Source organism: Rousettus aegyptiacus, unplaced genomic scaffold (genome assembly GCF_014176215.1).
Source record: "Rousettus aegyptiacus isolate mRouAeg1 unplaced genomic scaffold, mRouAeg1.p scaffold_m13_p_4, whole genome shotgun sequence".
Classification (NCBI taxonomy): Eukaryota; Metazoa; Chordata; class Mammalia; order Chiroptera; family Pteropodidae; genus Rousettus; species Rousettus aegyptiacus.
In genome coordinates this window covers 51,939,370-51,958,259 of record NW_023416307.1, presented here as the reverse complement: position 1 = coordinate 51,958,259, position 18,890 = coordinate 51,939,370, and the positions used below count along the sequence as shown (strand labels likewise).

Below are 18,890 nucleotides of genomic sequence, written 5' to 3'. Positions count from 1 at the left end.
GGAGGGGAGAGACAGAATGAGGTGGGGAAGCAGGATAAAATACCTAGGCAAGGAGAAGCGAGACAGAAAGTGAAGTGGGTGGATAACAAGGGGGAAAGAACAGATGGGGAGGGAGAGAGAGGGGGAGGCGGCAGCGGGGGAAGGAGACAGGAAGTTGGGGGGCGGGTGTTCGGGGAGAGAAGGAGGGAAAGAAATGTATAAAGATCTGGCCCTCCCTGGAACTACTATCCTGTTGCAGGCAGGAGAATCAGCAAAGTGTTTTTCAAACATTTTTGATCATGAACCAAGGGAAAAGATTATGTATTATGTTTTCATATAGCATGTATAATAGGGCATTAAATTGTTCAAAGTAACACCCTCACCATGTGTGAGGCATGCTGATATTTTAGGTGAGGTTCCGTTTCTCCTCCTCTCGCTCCTCCTTTTTCCCTTTCTCCTTCTCTTTAGTGCTGATTTACACCCACTAAATTGATTTTACAACCTCATGGGACACAGCAGGTCAATCTGCAGCTGCAAAGCGAGGAGTTGACTGCAGCAGGTGCAGAGACGATGGATGCACAGCCCTGGGCGGGTGGGCGGGGCCTCGCTGCCAGGCTGCCGCAGCTCCTGCTTGCCTCTCCCACCCCTTCCCGACACACACCCCCCTTGTTAATATATGCATATGCTCTGATTTCTATGCTTCTTCCCCCTCTCCAATGTCTTTGTTGTTTTATCCCATTTACAGAAAATCATGGACAAAGCCTTTAAAGATAATCTAGTCCTATTCTACTCCCTGGTTTTATAAAAGGTGGCGACCTGGCCAAACCAATTTATTAAGCCAAAGATTCCAGGTCTTCATGACTCCCCATTACATCACACTGTCATTTTCTTAATATTTAAATGTCAAGGGAAAGGAAAAGGAAGAACTGTCGTGAAGTTTTCTTAGGCGCCAGATACACACTTGAAGGGATAACTGCAGCCCTGACACAACCCGTCGGAAGGGCTGTATAAAAATCTATCTATGTCTTTGTTGTTGTCTATTTCTTCAGTAAGCTGTCATCATTGGTACTGGTTATAGATATTGAGGAGCACCCAAGGCAAAGCAGAGTCTAAGCATTTATTTGGATGTGTCAAAGTAGTGCTAATTTTAGTTGTACACACTAACCGCTGAGCATCCACGCCTAGTTGCTAAACAGCACATTAATTGGTAGGTATAATAGTAAATGTGAGATTTTTACATTTTAACATTAAACTTGTTTTATATCTATGCAATACTTTTTTTGATTCATCTGATCACACCAGTTCAACAAAATTTGGAAATAGTAGCAAAACCTCTCAACCGGTAGCAGCTTAGCAAGGTAATTTCTGCTTGAGGTTGGAGGTTGAGGGTAGAGAATATGGTGGGTAGGAGTCCAGCCCCGCACACCTGTCCCCTTCATCTCTAACCTAGGCTGAAGTTCTGGGAGTGCAATGAAGGGACAGAGCCAGCTGATTCTCATGGCGCAGCCTGAGTGATCACACTGCCGAAAGCTCCTCCATGAATAATCCCACACCTTCCCTGGAGTGCACACGACTTCCCATTAGTTTAGTAGCTGCTCCAGTATGTTAACTGACTGTCCTAGCCCCTGCAATCTCTGAGTCTGCTAGGCCACTAATGGATTCTTTAGAAATGATCTCTAGTTCCACTTGTATGAAAGCAGTAACCCAACCCTGCTTTGATAAGGCAGTGTCCTGGACTTCCTGTTAATAAGTGATCCTGATGCCTTTCTCCCCACCCTACCTCCAACTTTATGTATCCTCCTCAATGTTCTTCCCCCCCCCCTTGTCACACCCCCACCCTTGGCATTACAACAAGTGCACCTGCATGAGATCAGCACATGCACACACACACGCACGCATACAAGGTCATCAAATATGTCCCCCTTTAAATGCCAGCTGCACCCTTGATGTGCAGGTCCATCTGCCTTGACCACTTCGTGAGCCCCTCAGTGCAGGATGTGCTTCTCCAGAAGCACTGGGACTATACAGCAGATTTACATTTGGAAAGAATAACAAAACCCAGATGACTCAGGGTACCTTTGGAGTGGTGCTGTTTCCAAGGTTACTTAATGACAAACCTCAGAAAGTCTGTCAGTAAATGCTGGAGGTTTCATTTCTCAAGATTCTCTACAAAGCCAGGGAGAAGCATTTTTTTCATGAAGCAATTGCACAATATATTGCATTGTAATTACTTGATAGAGTAATGACATTGCTTAGATTTTGACATTTCTTTAAGTTTTATTCATTTCTTAAAGAACCACAGACATTTACACAAACACTTAAACTACTTGCTTTGCTCATTCTCCTATTATTTGTTACAAGTAATTGTTGAAATGGTGAGAGGACCAAGTTGTTGCTATAGAAATGATGGAATATTCCATCATTTGTGAAGAGAGTTGCGACCTCTTGTGCTTTAGTTTAAATGCATCCTGTCTATTTGAAGTAGGTGGAATGCTATTGATCAGACTTACCTAATCTGTTATCTTCATGAGCTTCAAATGAAAAACAAAATAGAGTTTACTATTGCTACTTGCCTTCAACAGTTTTATTGAGATGGTAGTGAATATTTTATTCAAAGTTATGAATTCATATACCTAGCACAAGATTTTTTTTTAATCCTAAGCTTTTTATTATTATTATTATTATTTTTAAATTCAGTTCTGTAAGGTCAATGTAGAATCTGCCAACTGGAAACACACTGGAATCTAGGGCAGTTGCCTTCAGATGCTGGTCAGTGGACTGGGTGTGTTGCAGTTACCCAGGGAGCTTTTCTAAACAATGCAGATACTCAGATCCTATTTCCCAAGGTGGGGAGGGAGGTAATGCACAGCCAATTGTAGGGGCCACTAATTAGGGTGTTTCTAGAGTGTTCCTCCCACCAAAAGTTTTCCAATCCAAAGAGAAGTTTGGGAAACACTGCACACTGTGTCACTTCAGAGTGATTTAGAATGTACCTCATCAGGAATAGGATTTGGGAAGTCCTGCAGTAAAGAAACCAGCTTACCCTAGCATTTCCCAAACTTAAATGATATGTAACTTGGGAATCCAATTTTTACGTCAACACCCAACCAAGATTCCGCCTAGGATATGGTTTGAGGGAAGGTAATCTACTATAGATTTTTTTAACAGAGGCTTGGTAGAGAAAGTTCCCTGAAAATAAGTCTCTAGAAGTGGGGAAGAGTGTGAGATATGTACGTTTATCAAAGAGAGTATGAGTTCGTTAAGATTGAGAAGCACTGATCTTGAGGAAGTAGTGTTTATTTAGTGCCTACTACATGCCAGGCACCAAATTGGGTTCTTTAACTACGTGAGTTTATTATATCTTCACAACAGCCCACAACATTGTTATTTAAAGATGAGAAAAATGAGGCTGTGGAAGACCCCTCTCACAGCTGTGACTGAGTGTGAACTCTGGTTCTTTAGCCTATGCTTAGGTGTAGGAGGAAAGGAAGTGAGACATGGAATCAGTAGAAGGGCGGGGTAATGGCGGTTGCTGTTAAAACCTCCATTTTCCAGAAAGGCATTAATTGTAGGAATAATATTCTATGCATTTAATTTATTTTATAGTGCTTTTATTTTTTAAAGATTTTCGAACTGAGCATCTCCCCATAGGCTTTCCCTAGCTGCTATCACAAAAAGTCAGGGAATTGCACTATTGGAATTACCAGGATTTTTAATAAAGTTGCTAGCCCTATCTTCAGCATCTCGATCAATGATCAGTTCTGTCAGTATAATTACCGTTTGCTTAACATTAACCTTAAGTGACCAGGCCACTGACCTTGGGTCACTTAAGGTAGAAGGGAAACTATAAGTCATCATGGGTATCTTTGCAACTTCTAAAACAAAAATACAGTTTTATATTTTACATAGGAAGCCATGATCCAGGCTGCTTTACCATTTATTTGATTACCCTTAAAGGAGAAGGGTCTGCACACCATGGGAGTCAGAATGTAGGGGACTGGAGTGAGAGCTTGAGAGTGGGGAGGTGGCGGTTTCCTGCAAGCTTAGCGCATTTATTCTAGCGCCTGGAGCCTCCAGATTCTCCCCGCTTTTTCCTCTTTCTTCCAAGTTCTTCCTCCTAGGTTCTCCTTTCTCTAAAGCCATTCATTTTCCGTCACCAGTTCTAGTCTAGAATAGCTCATCGGATTCTCTTCCCTCACTTGCCAAGCCATGCCAACCACCACCCCCAGGCCCTGTTCAGTCCATCATGGCTCAGAATTGGATTTTCATTCATTGTCTTCACTGAGATTTATATCCAAGGCCTCTATGAGAAATGACCACGTAAGGAACCTTGCGACACCTCCTTAAAAACTACTTGTGAATATGTACATTATATAATTTAGTATTCCTGAAAGAAGAGAGCCACATAATGAAAGTCTCTTAGGATTCAGTTCCAGATATAAAATATATATGAAAATTAATATTTGAATATATTAACATATTATGTTATGGAAATTTTTCAGAATTAGCATATTATATATACAGTAATGAGCCAGATTGCTTTGTTTTGCAACTAAAAAGGATGTTTCCTTTGTGGCATTTAAAAAGGTTTAATCCTCAATTATGCCATTATATAATATTTTTTCTTATTTCTATTTTAGAAGTCATTAAATGCGTGTCACCTGCAATTCTTCTAACAGTAGCAGTAAATATGATACTTCTAACAGTAGCAGTTAATTGATTTTTGAGCACTGCATATTTGCATTTCCAAACCTCAACTTGCATTATAATTATTCTTGTTCCATAATTCAGATCAGGATACTCTAAAATTTACATGTTAGGAAAAGATGATTATCATCAAATAGGTACTGTGAGGGTTCCCCAAACCTTTTTAAGTGACTCTCTTATTACTAAAGTGATACCCATTTAGTGTAGAAAAATTTAAATTGTAGATAGACAGAAACATATATCATCTTTGATCCCACCCACCTATTATTAGCATTTTGGCCTTCCAAATATGACTTGCCAAATTTCTTTCTTGCCCGTATATATGTTTTAAACCAAAGCAACATCTTTCTCAACTCTATAACTTATAAGTACACAAGTCACACACACATAAAACCCATAACCAATTGTAATTAAAAGATGTTGCTGGAATGCTTAGACAATATGAGTCAAGTAGAATAAGTCAAATCAGTAAAATTTATTTTTTCCAGTAGAGAAGGTAAGTGGTGGAATATTTCAGAACTGCTTTATATCTTATTTAATTTTTGAATTTTTAAAATCAAAATTAAATATGAAAGTATAAATCGCAAAGTCCCTCCCACCACTATCTTCATCCACCCTGTTCCCTCACCTGGTTTCCGATAGTAATAGTTTTTTTTTAAACCACTTTATTGAAGTGGTTCTTAGTGAAAAAGCCATGTGAAAATAAGGGACGGTTGTGTTAGCCTCAGCATAATCCTCTGGGGGCAGGAGGTCAACAGAACAGAGATGTCTGACTCAGCCTTTCTCTCCCCTTGCAGCATCTTCCTCAAAGAGCTGGAGAAGTACGAACAGCTGCCTGAGGATGTGGGACACTGCTTTGTTACCTGGGTAACCGACCTGAAATCCTTCCTCTCCCACTGCCCCATGCTTTCCAGGAGTTCAGAGAGTACCAGATGGCATCACTATTCAGCGTCTGACCTGAGGATTGGTGTCACTGACATTCTAATGTAGGACCAGCATCTGTAGAGCAGGGCCATGGGTAGATCTGAGGGCAGCAGTCCCTTCCAGAGGAGCAGAGCCCTCTTTGGGACAGTGTGTCCGAGTGCTACACTAAGTTTTCTAAGCACTTTCTAAAACTGAGATATCAGGAGATTGGAACAGGACCACCACCCATGGTAGAGGAACTACTCCAGCTCCATCTGCTAGTTTTTGAACTGTTGTGTTGTGTTTTTTTTGTTTGTTTATTTTCGTTTTTAACTGGATGAGGATTTTGGAATTAGAAGTTTAGGAATCCATCAAAGTGCCAAACCATCCCAGTTCTGACCTTCATGATGAGTATGTAGTCATTCTTTTTCTTGGTGCTCTTGTTATGGGCCTGGTGAATGGGCTGAAGGTGCCAGGTTCTAATTGTATAAATGGAAACAGTCTCCATTAGCATCTCTTCACCACATTATTCTGAGCTCAGGTTCGTGATATGAGTGCAGACATCTCTGGGGAGGTTCACCCAGCACACTAAGTGCAACTAAACGTGGAAATACTTCTCCAGGGTCAGGAGTTCTAATATTTAATAATTATCTAATTACAACTTCTACTCAAAATAGGCTACTTACTCTTCAAAATGTCTTCATGATTCAAGAGTTTATGCTCTCAACAGCTCTACAGAATAGGCACAGCTATGGTTATATTTTATATTTTATAGATGAGAACCTTTCTAATGAACTAGGAGATTGACCAGTCCACTGATATATAAATGTCACAATTGGTTATGCGATTCAAGACCCGAGTTGCTTTTATTTCATGAAACCTTCACATTCGTTTCTTGGCATTCTCTCATTTCTTAAGGAAGTCTCAGACTGACATCTTATTTTGTGCTAATACATTTTCTACCTCTAAATACATGAGCCCACGCACACTTCACATTAATTCTTACAAATAATTTTTGATCCCTTGCACAGCCAATGGAAAGAAAAAACAAGACTGACCATTAAATGAAGAGATTTGCTTTACAGTCAGTCATAAGTATGATTTATCAACATCTCTTATGGAATAATGAATATCTTCCAGGTAGTACATAAACTCAAAAATTGGTCTCAGAAGACCTTTGGTGATTGCATAAAATATGCACATTTTGCCAAGAATTACCACATGGTTACTTTCTTAAGCCTCATATTCTTAATGTAGGTCTAGTGAAGGAGTAGAAAGAATTGTTTGTAATGTATTGAAAGGCAATGGTTATGGCTAGGAAGTTTGAAGTCAGCTTGCCTGGGCTGAACTTCTTTCTAACTATGGGAATTTAAAGATACTTAAGTTACTTAACCAACCTATGCCACAGTTTTCACACATAAAATGGGGATGATGATACTAGAGCTCACCACATCCTCTCATGAGGATCAAATGAGTTAATATATATAGAAAATACCTAGAAAGGTACTGGCATAAATGAAACCTGGTATAATTAATGCGTACCTAGGCTGCTTTCTCAGAAGAGGACATCCCAAATGTTCTATAGGCACCAAGATGGGCAGCATTCACAAATGCAAAAAGTACTTGGTGGCCAAAATTCTCACACCTTTCCTGGTAGAAAGGGTGAGTAGCACTAACCCAGAACATACTGACAGAAATAAGAAATGAATTTTCACCAATCATAACATTCTCAACTTTAAGTTCCAATTTGGTTAGGACTTATAGCTTAGACCCTGCTCCAAAGGGTCACCCTACTTTCCTTTCCCCCATCAGTGCTTTTGAGAAATAGTCACTTGACACACCCTACAAACTACCCCCAAAGGAGACATGGTGTACCAACACATCTACCTCTGAAATAAAATTTCATTTTCATTCTTTGATTTTTGTTTTTAGAGCAAATGCTGTCATTTTTCAAGATGGGAAGCACAATTGTAGATAATCCAGAAAAGGGGATAATCTCTAACTAAATTCTGTCCAATTTAAGAATACATTATGATACATGAATTGGTTTTTCTAATTCTTTCTAGCACAGACTAGTATTAAAATGAGCTCATTTTCAGAGAGCTTTCTCCTGAAAGTTTGTTAGGGGAGCATGGGTCAGATGACCCCAGAACATTTGCCACAGATAATCCTGTGGCACATCGTATCTGAGGGTTTAACTGCACAGCTTTTGATGGGCCTTGTAGGCACAGTCAACAGAAGGGAAAAACGAATGGATGCTTATCAATGTTATTGTCTCTGTTCTTTTTAGGCAGACAAATTTCAGATGTACGTCACCTACTGTAAAAACAAGCCTGATTCCAATCAGCTGATCCTGGAGCATGCAGGCACCTTCTTTGATGTAAGCAGAGATTTTCCATTCTTGAGCCGTGGTTTAGCAGGTGGAAATGCTTCTCTACTTTGGGATAGTGGGTTTTTAAGTATCCTTTGTTCCTCACTTTTCTTTATTGGCCACCCCAAACCTCTTTCTCGTGGATAAAGCATGGAAGAAAACAAAAGCAGTGTTTTGTTTTGATTTGTTTTATCCCATCCCACCTCAAGTGCTGTGATTTTGGACACGGAGCACTTGCCTCGGTGTTTTACCACCAGCCCAAACTAGTCATAAACCCCGTATGTGGAGGAGGCCTACTGGGATGCAGGCGTTGGTTAAGATGTTTGACTTCTGCTTCACATATAGCTCCGTCAAATGTAGGGGTTATCAAAGTGTGGTCCTCAGACCACTCACATTAGCATCGCCCAAGAACTTGATAGACATGCGTATTTTGGACACCTCCCTGAAGATCTGTCGAATCAGGATCTCCAGGGCTGGAGCCCAGCATTTTGAGTTTCAAGGAGCCCTCCAGGTGACTCTGATGCCCATGCAAGTTTTTAAAATGCTATTCTGATGCAGTCATTTCAACTTTGAATACACATTGGAATCACGTGGGGAACTCTGCAAAATACTGGTTCTGGTTCTTCCTCTGAGATTCTGATATGATTGGCCTGGGTCTGGGCTGGGCAAGGAGAGTTTTAAAAGTTTCCAGGCGAGAGTCATGTGCAGCCAGGGTTGAATACTTGTGCTATAATGGGAGCCGGGAGAAGAGTCAGAGTGGACAGGCCAGCTGAACAGGTCCTTTGGTTTTGAATGAGGATCCAAGCCAGTGAATTCAGTGAATTAATGATGGTGTAAGTCTGTATAGTGCTGGTCCCCAGAGAGTGACCTAAAGTGAACAGAATCAAATGGGTCACTATAGGTTGAGAGGAAGATCAAGAGGGAGAGAAGAAATGAGGGGGAAACGGAAATTTAGTTAAAGACTGTAGCATGATGGCCATTCTGACGTCTACCTTTGTGACTGCCTGCTTTCATTCCTTCCATAAATATTTAAATGTAAACTGTAAGCAAGATAGTGTGCTAGGTAGGCCCCGTAGAGAATACAGACATTTAAACATGGTTCCCACACTCAAGTTTACAAAATGAACCTTTTCTGGGCATCTTTCTAGCCTGATACTGCCATAACAGAAATGATTCATTAAAGATCTTATTGTTCAATGAAGGAATGACTTGAATGAGAGAAAGCCAGATAAGAAAAGACACATGATGTATTTAATGAAGCATCAATATGAAAATGGTCTAAATATCCCAAAGTGGAATTTTTGAGGTTAGATTTTGTAAAACAGAAGACTCAAAAAAAAGTGCTTCTCTAACTTGGTACCAGAGTTTATTTGGACACTCTATGCCATTATCTTTGCTTAATTATGTATTTCCCTTAAGATATCGCTGAGTGATTATTCATCAACAGTCCAGAAGGGTCTTTTTGAAGTGTTAAATGCACTGTGTCCTGTCTTCTACTTAGCATGCTGCTAAACATACGTGTCCTGTGCTCTGAGCATATTTTAGACTGTTCTGCTTTCTTATTTTTGCTCACACTGTTCTCTCGGCCTAAAATGGATTGTGACCCCTCTGTGCATACATGTACATGCACACACGCAGTCACTCTTTAGAAGTCTTCCTATCCTTTGCAGGTCAAATGTTGCTTCCTGCATGAATCCTTTCCTTTCTTTATGCATGTGTTACACTTTGTATCTCTCTCGCAGCATTTGTAACGATTTGCCTTTTGGCAAGTTAAGATGTACCTTTCTCACCTCCCCCACTTCGTGAGCTCCTTGAGGTTAACTGATAGTTTGCCTGTTTCATTTTGTACACATGATAGTGTCTAGTGTTAAATGTATTTTCCTTTAGTCCTACATTCCTCAAAGCCAGTTTCTGGACTCGGATTGATAGTGAGATCTACCCCAAATTTCTTACCCTATTCTCTATTTCCAACATAGTGCTCAGTGAGCCTCTACATTAGTTGGGAAGGCCAATGGAAGCCGGAAATCCAGTGCAGTAGAAATTCCTGGAGCTTGTCCTGGAGATGGGCAGGGAGAGCAGTAAACTCTCCTGATTGTTCCCAAAGCTTTCCGGATAGCATATTCTTTGTAACTTCTTTTCTGTTCCATCAGAAGGGTCTCCCTGCGTTGTATACTTAGGGACCATCTGCTTCAGGCCCTCATTCTATAAAAGAGATAAATCCTTAATAAAGGTAGTCTCTTATTACCTATTAAAGAGAAAACAGAAAATTCAAGTCCTAGAAAGGCCCACACATTCACTTGATCCAGAGTTTTCTACTCTCGATGTGAGAAACTGAGGCTTTGATGTCTGATGCAGCATTGATTACTAAGCTTGGTTGGCTGACCTAAATGCTGGAGGCAGCCACTTCCTAACTGCTCCACATGTAACTTTCTCAGAGCTGGGCATCTTTTCAGAGAAGGAAGACTATCAAAGGTGTGTTTATTGCCTGTGCTCTGTTGCCAAAGCTCCCAAATAAACTCACGCTGTTCATTTGCCCAAAGCGAGTCAAGCTGCCAAATGTTTTACCTATTTATTGTTGAACAAATCCTCCTGTAATCACACACCTCTAGGGAAGACGCAAATAAGTGAGAAAATTTCTGCTTTATGGAATAATTGACAGGAAATGGAATTTTTTTTTTTTTTTTTTTATCATTCCCCCTTCTTCACTCTCCTCCATGGCCATGTAGTGAGTCCTATCTTGTCTAACTTTAAAATGTTTCTTTTATTCTTCTCAATGCTTTGTTCCCACTAAGCCTAGGGAAAGCTCCCATGTTAACACACCTGGAGGTATACATATGGATTATGGTTTTAGTATATTCACAGACATGTGGAACCATCCCCATAGTCAATTTTAGAATATTTTCATTACCTCAAATAGCAACCCTACACTCTTTAGCTCTCACCTCCCACCTAATCCTCCTACCTATTCTGACACTGATCTATTTTCAATCTCTACGAATATGCCTATTCTGGACATTTCCTTAAAATGAGATCATGTAATATGTTCTTTGGCCACCTACTTCTTTCACGTAGCATGATGTTTTCAAGGTTCATCTGTGGTACAGCATGTCTCAGTACTTTGTTCCTTTTTATGGCCAAATAGTATTCCATTGTATGGAGATACCACATTTTGTTTTTCCATTCATCAATTGGTAGACATTTGGGTTGTGTCCACGTTTTCACTGTTATTAATAATACTACTAGAAACATTGTATACAAGTTTTTGTATGGATAAATGTTTTCATTTCTCTTGGGTATATACCTAGGAGAGGAATTGATGGATCATTTTTGTTAGCTCTATGTTTACAAACTTGAGCTTTTAAATAACTTCCTAACTGGTCTCTCTGTCTCTCTTTCCCAGCCTCCCCCTACCGTGTTGCTGTTAGGCTCATGTTACTTTTTCTAAAACATTGTTTTCAACATGTTTTAGGATCTACGGTATTTTACTTTTGAGAAACTCACCATCAAATCCTAATTCTTTATTCTAACTCACCTCCATCAAAGGCCTAAATACATCTTGTACATCTGACTGTATTTTTCACTTTTTCTACAATCTAGGTGTATCTCTTCTGTACTATTCGGGCATAGTCCTCATTATCATGTAAATACACAATGATTATTTCCTGTATATTTTGTTTTATGGGTTTTCCCTTTATAGAGTACCATTCCTTCAATTTTCCACTGCAGCACCCCTACCTTTCCTCTAAGCCCCAGATGAAGGCTTTATCTCTACAAAGCTATCGACGACCACTCCTGGACCCAATGACTCCTCTCTAGTCTTGCTGGCTGTAACCAATGAGAACACTTTTTGTTGTCCTTTTTGCTCCCTATTTTACGTGTGTGAGTACTCTCCACTAGCTAGAATATCAGGTTCTTCAAGGAAGAAAATAAATATGAACGCTTCTCTAACCTTCCTAACACTTCAGCCTTGGGGACTGGAGACAGAGGGGGGGCTACTAGGAGAGACTCAGAGGCACAAACAACAGTTAGAGACCATGGTCATAGCCTGGACATGAATGCTGGTTAGTATCAGTGAAAATGGATGGGAAAGACTGGAGTTTCCCTGTTGTCAGAGGTAACAGAAGGAAAGCAACTAGAAGTGACTCCGTGGTTTCCAACTCAATAGACCTGAAGAATGAGGGAGGTACCACTGATCACAGTGAAAAAGTTATAAGGAAAAAGTGGTAATTCCAAGTTGGGATGTGTTAAATTTAAAGAGAGGAGGGACGGGGAGAGAGAGCTGTCCCAGTGCAGTTTTAAGAAGGAAACTGAGAACAGATATGACTCGGGAGTCATTGGAATAGAAATCAGAGCCTCACTCTCCGCCTTCCCTTTATTCTCACCTTCCTTTTTAGTCCCTTTCATTTCCTCCATTCTGGGTTTATTTCCTTTCACTTCTGCTTCTTTACCTCTCCCTTATCTTTCTGTTTTATATTTCTCCTTTACACTTTCGGTTTTTGGTTTTATCTTTCTCCATTTCTTCTTAAGTTCCATTTCTGTTTCACAAATCTGCTTTCTTCTCCTAAAGCCTCCTTTCACTGGCTCTCCTTTTTTCCATTTATGTATGCATCTTATTTCTTTTTCTGCTCTCTTCTCTCCCATCAAAGGACAGTTTTTCCTAATTGTCTACTCTTTCTTTTCTCCTCTCTTCTACCCTGTCTACCTCCTCCCGTAACACACACACACACACACACACACACACACACACACACACACACGTCCCTCGGTGTCTAATGGTGCCTGTTTTCATCCCTGTAGGAGATACAGCAGCGGCATGGTCTGGCCAACTCCATCTCTTCCTACCTAATTAAGCCTGTCCAGAGAATCACCAAGTACCAACTGCTCCTGAAGGTACGTCCCTCCCCTCTGTGTCACCCGCAACTACTGCCCAGCCTGTCCCAGCTTTGCCCAAGGATAGGACACCTTCTCCCTGAAGACTTCCCTCAACCTAGAGTAAAACTTCAGAGATGCGCTTGCACTGGCATTGCCTGCTCTAGATTGCATGTCCTTCCTGTCTCATGAAATTCCAGATGCTTATTCGTAGAGGGAAAGAGGAGAAATGGAGCAGGAAAGGTTGGAACCATTTTTACACCTACCCGCCACTGCACAGCTTTCAGCGATTGCCACCTCAAGCACTGGCTGGTACTTAGAGCCTCTCCCGCCCTCCCCTCCTGGGGCAGATTTCAGGTGGTGGCCTCTGCTTCTGATAGGATCAAGGGTCAAGGTCTTAGGGCCAGCGCCAGTCTGCATGGGCAGTGGAGGCCCAGGGCTGAACCTACCATTGCTTTAATCTCTATGTGTCAAGATTATGAGCTTTTTGAGAGAAAATCGTCAGAGAGTGCATACGACAACACAATGACACCCTTCTCTGTAGTATCCCATATGTTAGGGCTTCTTCTGACGCCAATCAAGGGATGTGGATTTTCTCCAAAATCTTTTCTTGAAAAGTCAAATAATCAAGTTAGGTAAAATACTAAGTAATTTGGGCTGATTCTTCTCAAACAAGAAGACATTAACAGTCTGAAAAATATGACATTTCTCCAAAGAAAGCCTGGAAAATCCAGGTTATAGGCAGTTACATAGCTTTTGTCTATATTAATTCTTAAGGGCAGAGTTTTCCCTAAGTTTGAATATTTTGCTGGTCGCTCCTCAAATGCAAAGGATAGTGAGAGGCATATTGTCAGTAGTGTATAGTTCCAGAGAAAAAGCCGATGGAATTCAACTCATGTATAGAGAGATTTGCAGAATAGCACACATTCTAGCTTCACTAAACGGGAAAACCAGTCTGGCTTCAAATCTAGGTTTCTAGTCATGCCAGAGTGTGCGCACCGGTCTGGTCCATGGGGTCTCCCTGGCTTAGCGCTTGTGGTTCTACGGTGAGCAGAGTGGGAGCAGCAGTGAGCCTGTGCTCCAGACCTTTCTTTCCGCCTCTAGGTCAGTGCAGGGCTGTGCACCATCCTTTCCCTTCAGCCTCCTTCAGACCTACTTCCTGTCTCCAAGAAGAGACTGTTGGCTTCTGTTCCCAGGCACTGAAGTCGTCCGACCCTGCAGAAATGGCCTAGGGAATTTAAAATGCAGTATCATGCCTTTGGCCTTCAGTGCAGACTAGTGTGAGAAATAATGGGCAGGATACCTTGGCTGTTTTGGCAGAACCGCTTGTGGAGATGTCATGCTCTTTGGGTTTTGAAGTTTCTTTTCTAAAGACTCAGAATTTCTCATGAGATCCCAGAGTGGGGCATGGGGAGGGGAGCCTCTCCTGAAAAATTGGTGTGCTTTCTGCCTTTAAATCACAAGAGCTTTAGGTTTATCTCTGCCTTTGACGATCAGATAGTTAGCATCGAGGTCTGTGGTTACTTACAGTAGTTTCTGTTTAGCCCAGATTTCTGTGTGTAATTATCTTCGTCTTCCCTATCCTGCATAATGCTTGACCCTTCTAAATGATTTTTCTTATGCCGGAAGATTTTTTAGAATTTACTTGTGTGTGCGTGTGTTTTTAAAGTTTCTCAAAGCATTTTCAGGAATTAGTGGAGTTGTGAATTCAAACAAACAAACAAACAAAAACCCCTCACCCATCCACACTGCCAGTGTCTTAAGTCAATTAAGATGATCTCTTAGAACTCTAAGAGAAATATAGCTTTTCGCCTCCCCATTTTGATCCATAAGGCTGAGGTTCTTAGGATCAATTTTGTGGCAGGGACAAGGGAGGGAGGTGGAGAATGGATAGTCTGTCCTGTATTTTGCTTTAGGCAGGTGGAGGGGTGGGCTCTGGGCCTTCGTTTTGTATTGAATGTTTTAGGAAGAGATGATTGTGCAGGTAACTGAGATGGGAAAGATAAAGTAGTGGGAATTTGATTGTGGAGAAGTTGTAGAATTATTGGAAAGAAGACTTAACGTAATTTTGACCTCTATTATACGTGCTGGTAGCAGAGTGCCTGCTGGTTAAAAGAAATAGTTTCCTGAGCTTTTACTGTAAATAAATAACATAGGATTTATTTTCTCATTAAAGTCAGTTTTATTCCAAATAGGTTAATATTTAATTATCAGTATCCTCTGGGGTTCCTCACTTTAGGTGTTCCATGAAAATGGAAACTATATATCAGTTAGAGTATTCAATATTCTCCATGTAAATCTGCCACAGCTTTCCTTTTGGAGTATAAATTAAATGTTTGGCCTTCTCTTCATCATAAACTGTATAGCAGGGATCTGAGGAGTCCTCGTTGGCTTTGCTGGTTGATTAGTGGATTTGCCAAATTGCTTTGGGGGTTAAACTAATTGGTGCTTCCTGTTGTAAACTAAAGCATATTTCTTGTTCCTCTCTTCTGTTTCTGCCTAGAAGTTCCTTTTATAATGTATGAAAACAAGGTTAGGATGGTTAGAATTAGGAAAGTGGCGGGGGGGGGGCAGTCAAAGAACATCATGTTGGCAGAAGTAAAACAACTTTCTTAATGATGCTGTTGTACTGACTGGTACCAAGGACAGCTGAGAACTGGTCGCTCTACCTGCCAAACACGCGCTCTGGGCAGTTTACTGCTTCTGTGGACACTCAAATCTCCCTCCTTCACATGGAAGGTGTCCAAGATAACACAAAGGGTTGAATTTTCATGTCAGATGCTCACTAATCAGTTAAGTTACCAAGTGTAAAGCCTTACTAATACAGACATGTACTGCATAACAATGTTTCAGTCAACTGTGGACCACATGAGTGACAGTGGCCCCATAAGTTTATAATGGAGCTGAAAAATTCCTGTTGCCTAGTGATGGTGTAGCCATTGTAATATTGTAGCACAATGCATTACTTGTATGTTGTGCTACTCAGTGTAAACAAACCCATTGCACTTCCAGTCCTATAAAAATAGAGCACAATCATGTATAGTGCATAATGCTTGATAATGGCAATAAACAACTATGTCACTGGTTTATGTATTTACTATACTATACTTTTTTTGTTAAGAATGTACTCTTTCTACTTATAAAAAAAATGTTTGCTGTAAAATAGTATCCTGTGTCACAGTGGCAGCAGCTTCGTATGTCTTGTGTTTACTGTCTTGATTGCATCATTTTCTCTCTTGATTGCATCATTTTCTCTTGTGCTTGATTTAATCTTGTGTTGTTTTGAACAGTAACATGCTGTACAGGCTTGTAACCTAGGAGCAATAGGCTGTACCATATAGCCTAGGTGCGTAGCAAGCTGTACCATCTATATGGTTTGTATAAGTACGCTCTGTGATGTTCACATGATGAAATCACAGAACATGTGTTTCTTAGACTGCATCCCCATTGTTCAATGGCTCATGACTGTAATTTCAAGAATACAAATAATCTCCAGGCAGAGATAAAACAGAGAGAAGTCTAGGACTTCTTAGAGCTCCGAGTCCTTTCTTGCAGCATCAGGATGTGCTATGGCTCAAATTAATATACAGGTTTCTAAATGATATGTGTTGCATCATCTCACTTACCCCAAAGAGAGCCATTCTGTTCATAAAATGTACTCGTTTTTTATTTAAATAGTAGTATAGCTTATGTGATACTTTCCAGGGAGCCATACTCCTAAAGCTACAGATTCCAGGTTTGTTTACTCTAAGAAGTCTTGGATAGACAGGCCAGATATATTCTACTAAAAGCATTCCGTAGATAAGACTCTCCTGCTAGCAAGTACCATTAGTTTATTCTCCAGGATATCAGTCATTAACATGTTTACAAGGTTGATCTGGTCAACTTCTTCCTTTCATGGAAATACATCCTAATCATCCATCCATCCCCTACATTCCCCCTCCCTGAACCCCCCAAAGAGAGAGTATAGATCGCAGATCTGATGTTTAACTATTTCCTTCCCAGTGGCAAAGCAAGCAAGATACAATAACCCTGATTAGAAAAAATGGAAGCCGTCAGTTTTCTGGTTTGGGCAAAATCATTCCACATTATCTTTATGATCAATAAGATAGTTGGAAATTATTTTGTCTTCCTCAGCCAGATACTATATATCTTTTATGGAGATGGTAATGACCTAGTCTCCAATGAGGAAGTAAAGGAGAGGGCATGGTCCAGGAAGTCTTTGTATAATGGAGGACGTGGTGAAGACAGGGTTAACATGGTGGATGGAGTATAAGACTTGGACTCAGGAGACCTGAATTCAAGCCTCTGCATTGCCTCTAGTGAATTCTATAACCTGGGGAAAATCTCTATCCCTCTAAATCACAGTTTCTCATCTGACAATGTAAGAGCTAGTCTAGAATGCTGTCTACTGGCCCCAGGTTAGGAACTCCAGATTCATATGATCCGAAAATCTTTTCTAACTCTGAAATGCTATAAACGTTTAATGTCTATAACCCCAGATTGCTCCAGGTATGATCAAGTCATCATTCAGGCAATAGAGGTATGTAAATTCAGGCATGCAGTGATATGTAAGCTGTGTGCATTTTTTGCACACCTTGTCTTCTCTTTATGATTCCACGGTATTGCACCACTGTTCGTGTGCTTTGCCAGGGGTATTCCTTCTCCAGGAGGGCAGGTGAGTGACAGGGAAGCTCCCAATTGCTGACTCGGGTTTTAGCCATTTGGGAATTCGTTTTGAATTAAGTTAGTTTGGATTAGATTGTGCTGAGAAAGTTGAGTCAGGGAAAAATTGTGGTTAAATTCTTTGGAGCTAATTACAGATCCCACCCCACTTTCCTTACAGCTTAGAGACAACCATCATAGAAAATGAAGCCGGTACATAATTTGCCTTGAAGAGTTATTGGGTGGGAGGGTGGGGAAACTGGGGAAGATGGTTCTAATTGTTTCTGGACTTCTTTTTTTTTTTTCAGGAGCTTTTAACTTGCTGTGAAGAAGGAAAAGGGGAGCTCAAGGATGGCCTGGAGGTGATGCTCAGTGTCCCAAAGAAAGCCAATGATGCCATGCATGTCAGCATGCTGGAAGGTAGCCATCCTCTTAGCCTCCCTGGGGGAACCACCTCCTTTCCTAAGACCAGAGAGCTTGTGTGGTGGGAGGGAGGCAGCATGAAGCCAGGAAAGGGGCAAGGCTAGAGGAGAGAAGGAATGGCAAGTTGCTATGTAAGTCCTCGGGAGGCATGAGAGGAGCTCTACAGGGGTCAGCTCAGCTAACATCCACCTCCAAGTAGGACCAAGACTAAGTCATTTCAGTTATGTGGACAACTTGCTGCCTGTGAGGTCTTCTAGGACAGGCCATCAGTCTTACTATAAATGTGCCAGAGCCCTGACCCATAGCAATCCTGTTCACCTGCATGCATTTGCATTACCTTTGTTCTCATACTAAGTAGAAATCCTGCACACGTGCACACATGCACACACACCATCTTCAGCCTTATGCCTTTCTCTCTCTTTTTATTGTAGTAAAACATATGTAACATAAAGTTTACCAATATCACCATTTTTAAGGGTGCACTTCAGTGGCATTTAGTATAGTCACATCTGCATGCAACCACCCTTATGCCATCCTAGCAGATGAGAAAAGTTCAGCCAGGTAAACCTGAGAGGACGTTAGCAGAGTACGTTCATTCCGCTAGAACCATGTTCTTGGGGCCCAGTGCCTGGCAGAGTGAGACTCCAATAAAGCGCTCTTAACAACCCAAAACAAATGGCAGAGCAGCCATATTGGGATGGAAGTTATTAGATGGGTTGACTCATCCTAGTCTGGGCTGGCAAATAGGTGTTAGGGAGATAAGTGTATGCTGTTGTTGTATATAAACCCGTGGGCTGTTTTGCTTTTCTGGGCTCTTACTTCCCCATCACTTCCCCTCCTCAGTGCCCCCATCTAAAAAACTTAGTCTGAGCTCAGTACTTCCCGTGCCACCCTTAGCACAGAAGTCCCAGTTTTACAAGCAAGGAGTCCTGGTTCACTTCTTCAGACTGAGCACTAACCATCTGAACAAATT

At 41.1% G+C, this 18,890-nt stretch overlaps 1 protein-coding gene across 17 annotated transcripts in view; it reads left to right on the top strand.

The window, feature by feature from the left end:
- KALRN (kalirin RhoGEF kinase) overlaps positions 1 to 18,890 on the top strand; it is a 592,295-nt gene that overhangs the window by 374,337 nt on the left and 199,068 nt on the right. For all 17 annotated transcript variants that reach the window (XM_036219576.1, XM_036219573.1, XM_036219571.1 and 14 more), the window contains exons 26-29: positions 5,484 to 5,553; positions 7,880 to 7,969; positions 12,758 to 12,850; positions 17,803 to 17,914. In XM_036219576.1, coding sequence (XP_036075469.1) covers positions 5,484 to 5,553; positions 7,880 to 7,969; positions 12,758 to 12,850; positions 17,803 to 17,914 — 365 coding nt within the window. The remainder of the gene's footprint in view (positions 1 to 5,483; positions 5,554 to 7,879; positions 7,970 to 12,757; positions 12,851 to 17,802; positions 17,915 to 18,890) is intronic.